Genomic DNA, 9,483 nt, shown 5'->3' with positions numbered 1-9,483 from the left:
AGAACGAACAGCATGTAAAAGATTATGCAAAATTTATGAAGACATACAAAGCATTTAAACAATATCTAAATGCTTCTAAAGATTATGCAAAATTTCTGAAGGTATATAAAGCTTATGAAAAAGCGTATGAAAAGTTTATACATTGGGGAATTGTTGTAAAATATCCATATGAAGACTAACCAAAAATATATTTTTGCTTAAAATAGCTTCAGGGTCAATTTCTTCAACCATTTCACTTCCTTCGTCAATGTCAATTGAAGCTTCTTCAACCTTTGGTAAGAATTTCTGTATAACATCTTTGTTCGTTATTGTCTTCAGAGATGAAGGATAATATTTCACATTTGTTTCACCCTTCTTATATTCTTTCTGTTCGGAAAGATTCATAGCAATACTGAAGAAGTCAATGTTAGAGTTCTTTATGACAGTATAATGAGTATCTTTGACATTCACGAAGAAACTCTTTTGTTTCAAAACTACTGCTAACTCTTGTGAAGTATAACGTTTGCGGTCAATGACGATAGCTAATGGTCTGACATACTGACCAAACTTAGATTCTTTCACAAACTTCTTGTTAAAGATAATATTAACATTTGAAGCATTATTGAACTCATTCTTGATGGCAGTAGCGAGAGCATTGTATGAAAAGAACTTGCAATCTTGCATGTGTTTCATTAAAATAAAAATATTAAATTATTTTGAAAAATAACTTAAAAAAAATCTAATCTAATTTTTTCAAAAATATTTTTTTTTATTTCCTACTAAAGATGTATCGGAAGTTGTCTAAGTTAGAACACTCGGAAATAAAACAACTTCTTACAGAAGCTAATATAGATGTTTGCAAAGCATTACGCAACAAACAAAAAGCACTCGCTGACTTCATTAAAGACTATAATGGTGCAATAAGTTATGATAGAATTCATGAGTTCATAAAGCCGCAACGCGGCGAGGACGAAGTCCATGCAATAGCATTTTCTTTAAATGACGTTGCTATTGACTTATATCATAGACGTTCAGTACCTCATGAAGTAAGAAGAGAGATGTTTGACATAACAAATGCGAACGTTGGTCATACTCGTAAAGCTCTTTCGCATGAAGTAAGAAGAGAAATGTTTGACATAACAAATGCGAACGTTGGTCATACTCGTAAAGCTCTTTCGCATGATGTTCGTCAAGAGATGTTTGACATAACAAATGCGAACGTTGGTGAAACAAGAAGAAGAGACGACACACTGAAACAACAGAGAAGAGAGATGTTTAAGAGCGCTATAGAACAAGTTCGCAAAGCTAACGATGTCATTCGTTCCATTGACGACAAACCAAAAAGAAGGTGAGAGATGGTTAAAGAAAGATGAAGAGAATAGGAAGAGAAATGTGAAGTCAGGCAATAGACTCATTGACTTTAACATCGAAGCTTTAGATGAACCAAACAGAGACTACTTACACAAACATTTCGGTAAGGTTTTCATGAGACTCTTAGAGAAAATTAAAATAAACTCACAACAGAGATGGATGGTATGTTATAAACTTGGTGGAAAGTATGAATGTTCTACGTTAAACCTCAATAATATTGGAACATTACTACATCAGCTCTTGAAGGAGAACTTTATATCAGAGATAGAAGCAAATGCCGCAGGTATTGTTGAAATGCACTATGACTTCTTCTTGACAAACATAAAGAATCTTACCGAAATAAAGATGTATGATTTAACAGAATATGAAGGCTTAACGATGTCAGATGTAAAGAAAGGCAAACCAAAAAAGAGACCATATAGAGATGAAAGCACACTGACAAATGACCAGAAAGCCATTTTGGAAGCTCTTAAGCAAACAGGAAACCCAGCACTTATAGAAAGCTTTTGGAAAGATAATGGTGAAAAGAAGTTTTATAAGAAGAGAAGCGGTCAGTTCTGGAAGTATCTTTGCACATTACCTATAAATCTTGAACGCTACCAAATCTTCAATGAACTGAACAAAAGAACTGCAACACTTATGACAGAGGACAATTGTTTCGTTTATGCTTGCATTCAGGCTGGAGTAAATGAAGAAACTATTGACCACATGAGAGAAGTCATTCGTGTTAGAGACTTTCCTCAAAGTAAAGTACAAGAAATTTCTGACGCAACAGGTATATCATTTAATGTTACCATTGGTTATTTCAATGAGTCAAGACATAATGAAATAAAGAGATATATACCAAAAGAATGCGAAACTGTTAGAACTATTGACTTACTTCTTGTTGAAGACCACTACATGCTAAATGAAAGATTACCAATGACAACATACTTCATTCGAAACTATAAAGAAATTCTCAAAGCTTGTGGTGGAATGAACATTGAGAAACAGATGAAGATTTATACAAAGAGAGAAGATAAATATGTAGTTCGTTATGATAGAACAACACCGTTATGGGATGTTATGAAAACATTGTGGGAGTGCAAATATTTCGAACCTATTTCTTATGGAGAACTTTTCACATATACTACTGACTTATATAAACAGAACCTTGCACCATTTAAAGATTTGACATATGCTCCAAAGTATTGTGTACAACTGAAGAAGAAAGCAGAGTCAAAAGAAGTAAATAAAGCTAAATGTAAATTCATACCTGAGCACGTTTTCTTTGCTGACTTTGAGTGTAGTACGGATGGCTTTCATAAAGCTTTTAACATCTGTTATGACAGTGAAGATGGTTCAGTTAGTGAAAGCATTTGGGGTCAAAACTGTGCAACAGAATTTTTGGAAAGACTTCCTGACAAGAGTTTAATATATTTCCATAACCTCAGTTATGACATAAACTTCATCTTAAGACACATGACAGAAGTGAAAGGAACTCCCATCATTAAAGGTTCACGAACAATGCAAATAACTGGCTTATATAAAGGACGGGCAATTATTATAAAAGACTCTTACAGTGTTATAAATAAGAAGCTTAAACTATTTCCTGCTATGTTTAACTTACAAACAGGACCGAAAGAAGTATTTCCATATAACTACTACAGCAGTGTTTTGTTAGCAAATGACAACAGAACTGGTGTCATTTCTGAAGCATGTAAGTTTATCCATGATGCAGATACATTTATGAAGAACATAGATTCCATCAAAGGTTGCAGAATAGATGAAAACCACTTCGACTTAGAAAAATATAGCACGTTTTACTGCAAACAAGATGTAAGAATTTTAAGAGAAGGTTTTGTAAAGTTCCGCAATGACTTATTGAAAGAGTTTGATTTAAACGTTTATGACTACGTTAGTATTTGTTCTATTGCTAACAAATTGTTTGAGAACAGAGTATACTTCCCGAATGGAAATCTTTATGACCTCTCAAATAAACCAAGAGAATTTATTTCGAGATGCATTCAAGGTGGAAGATGTATGTTGTCAGATAACATGAAACAAAAGAGCAAAAAGAAACTCATTGCTGACTTCGACACTGTTTCATTATATCCTTCAGCTATAGCAAGACTTTATACTTTAGAAGGTATTCCAAAAGTATTGAAGGATGAGATGTTAAGCACAGAGTATCTCATGAGACATTTATTCGATGATGACCAAAAGGAACCCATTGGTGAAAAGTTTATGTCTGGCTTCTTTGTTCTCATTAAGATAACAGAGATTGGTATACCCAGACACTTTCATTTAATAGTTTGCGACCCTGAACTAAATCCAGAACTTAACGTTCCAAGAAGTTCAAACACTTGCTGTCTCATGTATGTTGACCATATAACATTACAAGACCTCATAAAATATCAAGGTGTCAAATGTGAAGTGTTGCAAGGATACTATTACGATGGAAACAGAGATATGAGAATAAGAGATGAAGTAAAGAAGTTGTTTGAGTTAAGGTTAAAGTATAAGAAAGAAGAAAACCCCTTACAAGAAATTATAAAACTCATTCTGAACAGCATTTATGGCAAAACTATTCTATCTCCTATTGAGTCAAAAATAACCATAGTAAATGACAAAGATGCTATAAGATATGCTATAAGAAATTACAACCATATAGTGAAGTTCGAAGGTTTGGATGGTTCAGATAAAACTATTTTCAAGCTAACGAAAAGCATTTGCAGACACTTTAACTTCTGTCCACTTGGTGTTAATATTCTGTCTATGTCAAAACGTATTATGAATGAAGTATTCTGTACTGCAGAGGACATGGGACTTCAAATCTTTTACCAGGATACCGACAGTATGCACTTATATAATGAAGACATCCCAAAGCTTGCAGCAGAGTTTAAGAAGAGATATGGTCGCGAACTTATAGGAAAGAACCTTGGTCAATTTCATAGCGACTTTGCAGAAATAACACCTGGAAAACAAAGTTTAGCTTATAAAAGTATTTTCTGTGGAAAGAAGACCTACATAGACTTACTCACTAACGATTTAAATGAAGTTGCATTTCACTGCAGAATGAAAGGCGTGAAGCAAGATGTTATTGCTTTAACCGCTAATGAAATGTTTCCTGAAGCTATACAATGCTATTACAATGAAGATAAGAACATTCACATACCTGTTGGAACATATGACAAAGACTCTGAGTTCAGTTTAATGAAACTTTACAAAGCACTTCATGATGGTCAAGAGATTGCATTCGACTTATGTAAGTCATGTCAACCTTGCTTTGCTGAAAAGTTCAACTTTTCAATAACGACTAAAACAAGCTTTATTCGTAAGTTGAAGTTCTGAGGTCATTTATTTTTGTCAGCAATGAGGTCATGAATGAGGTCATGAATGAGGTCATTCGTGATAAAAATAAAGCTAGCGTAGATTTTACAATACTGCGATGGTAGAGTTTAAGAGTTGTGCTTCAATGTAGAGACAGTCCTTATGGTCTGGAGGCAAGAACACTGGACATTTATGGTCATGAGTGGAGAACATGTCTATCCAAAACTCACGATTGAAGCCAGTTAATTTATAGTATTTAGGGTTAGGAAGTGGTGAAGTTCTTGTATGACCAATGAACTCATTTTCAACTCCTTTACTTAAGTTTGAATATAATATAGCTTGCTTTCTATCCCAAATGCCAGGTGTTACAATCTTTGAAAATTCATTTTTCCTCGGAAGCATTGCATCATAATTGAAAACATTCTTAAAATCATCACTTGGTTCGGAGATTTGAAATCTTATACGTAATGGATTTTTTTTCTCTTTAGCGACTTCATTGAATGGTGAGAATACAATGAATTGACAGTCATGAGTTCCATCTTCATTTTCATTAAATTCATAATGAAAGTCTATAAGTTGTGGCTGACTACCTTCTTCTTTCAGTTGTGCAAGAAACTCACGTAAAGGCTGTAAAGTTTGTACTTCAATGTTGAACTTTTTCTCGAACATCTCATTAAATGAAATCATACATTGCAACAATGTTGTATCGTCTTTAAAGTATTTGTATATGTGAATGTTTTGGGCGCTTAAAGACTGTTCGTCATTTTCTATCTCGACTTGAAGTATAAAGTCAACCTTTCTGAAAGCACGTGTTATATACATAGATGTTATGCCAATGTACTTCTCTTCATTTATGTTCACAATCCAGTCTGTTGGAAACTTAAACGTTACTCTGTTCCCCTTTATTTTGACGTCAGGGTTTTCACTACTGAACGCAACAGATAAAGGTATTTGTCTATACATTTAGTTCGGATAAAAATAAACCATTTACTCTTTCTTTGCTTCAGCTTCTTCTCTAGCTTTCTTTGCCAGCAAACGTGGGTTCTTTTGTCTTCCAGCAGCTAATGCAGCAAGTTGTTTTTCACTAAGTTTTCTCTTTGGTCTCTCTGGCTTTTGTTCTTGTTTTTGTTCCTTCAGTTCGGATAAAATTTGCTCACGAATTTCTTTCTTCAATGCTTCAACATCTATGACACCTTGGGTCTTGTCCGTAGGGCTTGTCTGAGTCATTTGATTGCAGATAAAAAACAAAATTAAAACTTTAACCGATGTAAAATGAGCTTGTCAAAATCAGAGCGAGAGTCTATTATATTAAATGACGCAAGAGGAATACAACATCCTTTCTATTACGTAAGTCAGAGTAAAGATGGTAAAATATACGTAAGAAAAAGAAAGGTACCATTAGCGAATGCAGAGAGCGACAACATTAAGGTGCATGGCAAGGGTGAAGTCCATGAAGTCCATATAAAACCTTCTGTTCAAACTGAGCCAAAAGAACAAGAAGAAAAGAAGCCAGATGTACTTTCAATAACGAACCAAGAGCTTATTGCAAAGTTCGTGAATTTCATTGAAAAACAAACCGAGTCAAAGAACCCTGACCCGCCAGTGAAAGAAGTTGAGACAAAAGAGAATGTACAGTTCATTGAAAATGTCAAGAAACAACTTCCACCACGAATGCCAAGAAGAAGAGTGAGAATAATGAAGTAAATAGATATTTTTATCTGAAGTAAATACATGCAGAACGAACAGCTAAACGAATTTACTCCAGCAGAGCATATTCATCAGATTCGCTCATATTTCGATATCATAGACAATGCAGTTCAAATTGGTGACACTAATAGAAAATATTCTGACGCAAAGATTCCATCACAACCTGGAACTGCTAAAGATAACACATGGGTAACATTCAATCTCTCACCTCCTGGTGAAAATATGTTGGACCTTTACAATACATTCATTACGTATAAAATGGAAGGTCAATTTATTGTAGATAAAGAAATTGGTTCAGGTTCCAATAAAACAAACCCACCAGGATTTTGGATTGGTTTCGATGACGCTTTCTATGCAGTTGCTGGATATCAAATCCTTGCAAATGGTCGTATCGTATATTCTCAAGACAACGCAAGAGAAGAAGCATATATAACTTCAAACTCACAAACTACCGAACAAATAAAGAAAGTAGATGTTTTCTCAAAGACTCGACATGAAGATGTATGGAGTCATTCGGGAACATGCAGAACAGGACAAATTGTTAGTGGTCCAATTACAGCAGGAAAATCATTTGATTTTAAGCTTCGTTTAAGAATTCCTGTTAGAAAGTTTTTACCATTAGAAGCTATAAGATTTATTCCAGCTTTTGCAGGAAACATTCAGCTTAAAGTAAAGTTCAGTAGCGACGCCTTACAATGCACATCTATATCTGTAAATGATATCATTGCTTTCAATCCAACTCTTAAAGTTGCATTTGCTTCAGATTCAAATCCACCGACAAATAAATTTGTTCCATGGAATGAACCATTCACTATGATAACGAAGGCAGTAGAAGCTAGTGGAACAGTTACTATTACAACTGTAACCCAGCAACTATTTCGAACAAAGATGGATTTTAATGAATGTTTCATTCATCCAAAGTCATTCTCTTTAGACCCTAACATTTATACAGAACTTGTAGAACATTATACAAACGAGGCTTTATGTTTTCCTGTTAAAGTTATGGATTGGATTCCTATGGACGGTTCATTCTCAAAGAATACAGATAGTTCAAGTGCAACATTTACAGCAGCTTATACGCCTATTAATGTTAAAAGTATTTGGGCACTATTTAGAAAGAAAGACAACTATTATGTTAATTTTGAGAACCCTAAGTTTAAATATCTTCAGCTTTCCATGGGAGCTTATGGAAATATGCCTGCAGAACCTGAAAAATCATATGGACCTGTATTTTATGAAATGGTTGCGAACGCTTGCAATACAAACAATGATATGATAGGATTTAATGAAGATGTTATGAGGTCATTGGTGGATGATGGTAGTGTGGAACATAAATGGGATAGCTATGACAACACACATTTCTTATGTGGTTTTCCAACAGAAGTGGACTTTTGCTTCCAACAAGGTCAAACATCTACTGCTCCAATAACATACAAATTGTCTGTTAAAGGACCTATTGAACTAGCAACTGAAAACGTACCAAAGCCACTTATTGGATTTATGAGGGATTGTTGCTTTGCCATTCAGGTGCGTGCTAATGGCATCCCCATAATAAGATTAGATGACTATAACTTAGCCACGGACGACAGTGAGGAATAAAGGATGAACGTTTATTTTTAAAGCTTATAAATGAGTTCTTCATCAAGCTCTCGCGAACCTTCACCATCTATGAAACAAACTTTACCAAACGATTATGGAGCACCTATTGAATATTTCTTACGAGCTGCACAATGGCAAAGAGCAGTTTCACCAAGGTTAGGTGTTCCACCAGCTCCTGTCAAAAATAGCATTTGGTCAAGTCCTTATATAAGATATGGTCTCCCACTAGGTTTGCTAGCTACAGCAGGAGCAGTTATGATGTTGAAAAGAAATAAAGCAAATGTTATAAATAATACTGAAGTAGCTGAAGTTAAACAAACTCCAACACATTCGCCAAAACCAACGCCTTCACAAGCAAAACCTTCAATAACTCCTGAACCTATGGAAGTACAAACTCCTGTTCAAAAGTCAACTCCTAAACCGACTCCAACATTTAAACCAGAACCCACGCCTCAAATAAATCGTAAAACTCCTGCGTTTCCTTACTGAAAAAATAACGTTATTTTTATTTAATATTAAAATTTTTATTTGATTGAAATGACGACTAAAGTCACTGAAGCAATGAAACAAAAGTTTTTGGTAGAATACATTAAATCAGGAACTATTCCAGAAGGTTTTTACATTCATACTATGAAGGATGGTAGAGTTCAGTTTAGAAAGATAAAGCAACCATTAGATAAAGAAGGAATTTTGAGAAAGATTAAACTTCATGAGGACAACATTGCTGAACTTAAGAAGAAGTTAGAAGAGTTGGAGAAAGGAAGAGAGTTATAAAGTAATGAATTCAACGGGTGAAAAAAGAGTGAAAAAACAGGTGAGATCTCACCACTTCACCTAAATTTATTTTTGCGCTATGTTTTCATACGTGTGAGGGTGGTGATATCATTAATTTTTTAAATAAATGTGGGAAAAAAATAAAGCATATCTACTCAACAGGAATGAGACCTTACTGACTATGTATTCGTTTAATGCTTGATGAAAACAATGGTACATATTATCGTATGGGTATACACAACGTCTGTTTCCATCGTCATCGTATATGTAGAGCTCAAATCCAGTCCAACCTTCTTTTGTACAATATGTAGCTTTATTTAAGTATGCATTTATGTAGATAAGGCAATTTTCTTCATCGCTCCAGAAATAATTTTTCGTCATTGTTGAAATAGTTTTCGTTCCTCTACGTCATAAGGAATGTATGCAATAAATTTTAGCATCATAAGGTATTATATATATATTCAGGGTTTCTTTCATCGTCAATGGGTCTGTCTTTGTTAAAATGCATGTTTCTCAGTTTTACTTGAGTTTTGAATAGTTCACGGAAACGTTCTGGGAAAGAGTCATAGTAAATGTAGTCAGACATGTCTTTGTAATGAAATAAAAATTTAAAAAAATAAAAAATAAGGTTATTTTTATTTAGTGAGGACGGTAGTGAATTCGTTAGTGAAGTCGTTAGTGAAGTCGTTTATGTGTCAGATGGTTTTGTAAATATTTAAGGTTAAGTTGGTGTTATGGTTG

The 9,483-nt window shown here is 34.2% G+C and overlaps 3 protein-coding genes and 6 pseudogenes across 9 annotated transcripts, besides 2 other annotated features; 6 read left to right on the top strand and 3 right to left on the bottom strand.

Moving 5' to 3' along the window:
- Nucleotides 1–9,483: part of a mobile genetic element that runs on past the window's edge.
- TVAGG3_1063730 lies at nt 340–672 on the bottom strand (annotated as a pseudogene). The gene has a single exon. A coding segment is annotated over exon 1 (333 nt).
- Nucleotides 1,696–2,577, top strand: TVAGG3_1063720 (annotated as a pseudogene). Its single transcript has one exon. A coding segment is annotated over exon 1 (882 nt).
- Nucleotides 2,812–3,836, top strand: TVAGG3_1063710 (annotated as a pseudogene). The gene has a single exon. A coding segment is annotated over exon 1 (1,025 nt).
- Nucleotides 4,123–4,683, top strand: TVAGG3_1063700 (organellar and viral DNA polymerase type B; the record flags this gene model as incomplete). The annotated part of the gene is made up of 1 exon (XM_051256108.1): nt 4,123–4,683. The coding sequence occupies one exon, from the start codon at nt 4,123–4,125 to the stop codon at nt 4,681–4,683; it is 561 nt and encodes a 186-aa protein (XP_051076676.1).
- TVAGG3_1063690 (uncharacterized protein) lies at nt 4,768–5,331 on the bottom strand (the record flags this gene model as incomplete). Its single annotated transcript, XM_051256107.1, has 1 exon — nt 4,768–5,331. The coding sequence occupies one exon, from the start codon at nt 5,329–5,331 to the stop codon at nt 4,768–4,770; it is 564 nt and encodes a 187-aa protein (XP_051076675.1).
- On the bottom strand, nt 5,650–5,889 carry TVAGG3_1063680 (uncharacterized protein; the record flags this gene model as incomplete). The annotated part of the gene is made up of 1 exon (XM_051256106.1): nt 5,650–5,889. One exon carries the CDS (start codon nt 5,887–5,889, stop codon nt 5,650–5,652), a length of 240 nt encoding a protein of 79 aa, XP_051076674.1.
- On the top strand, nt 6,394–7,080 carry TVAGG3_1063670 (annotated as a pseudogene). Its single transcript has one exon. A coding segment is annotated over exon 1 (687 nt).
- On the top strand, nt 7,183–7,803 carry TVAGG3_1063660 (annotated as a pseudogene). Its single transcript has one exon. A coding segment is annotated over exon 1 (621 nt).
- Nucleotides 7,999–8,355, top strand: TVAGG3_1063650 (annotated as a pseudogene). Its single transcript has one exon. A coding segment is annotated over exon 1 (357 nt).
- Nucleotides 8,725–9,483: a terminal%2Cinverted (terminal inverted repeat of Maverick-2 transposon ID:TVAGG3_1063640).

Source organism: Trichomonas vaginalis (assembly GCF_026262505.1).
Source record: "Trichomonas vaginalis G3 chromosome Unknown ctg_30, whole genome shotgun sequence".
Lineage (NCBI taxonomy): Eukaryota > Parabasalia > Trichomonadida > Trichomonadidae > Trichomonas > Trichomonas vaginalis.
This window is presented reverse-complemented; position numbering and strand designations above follow the sequence as displayed.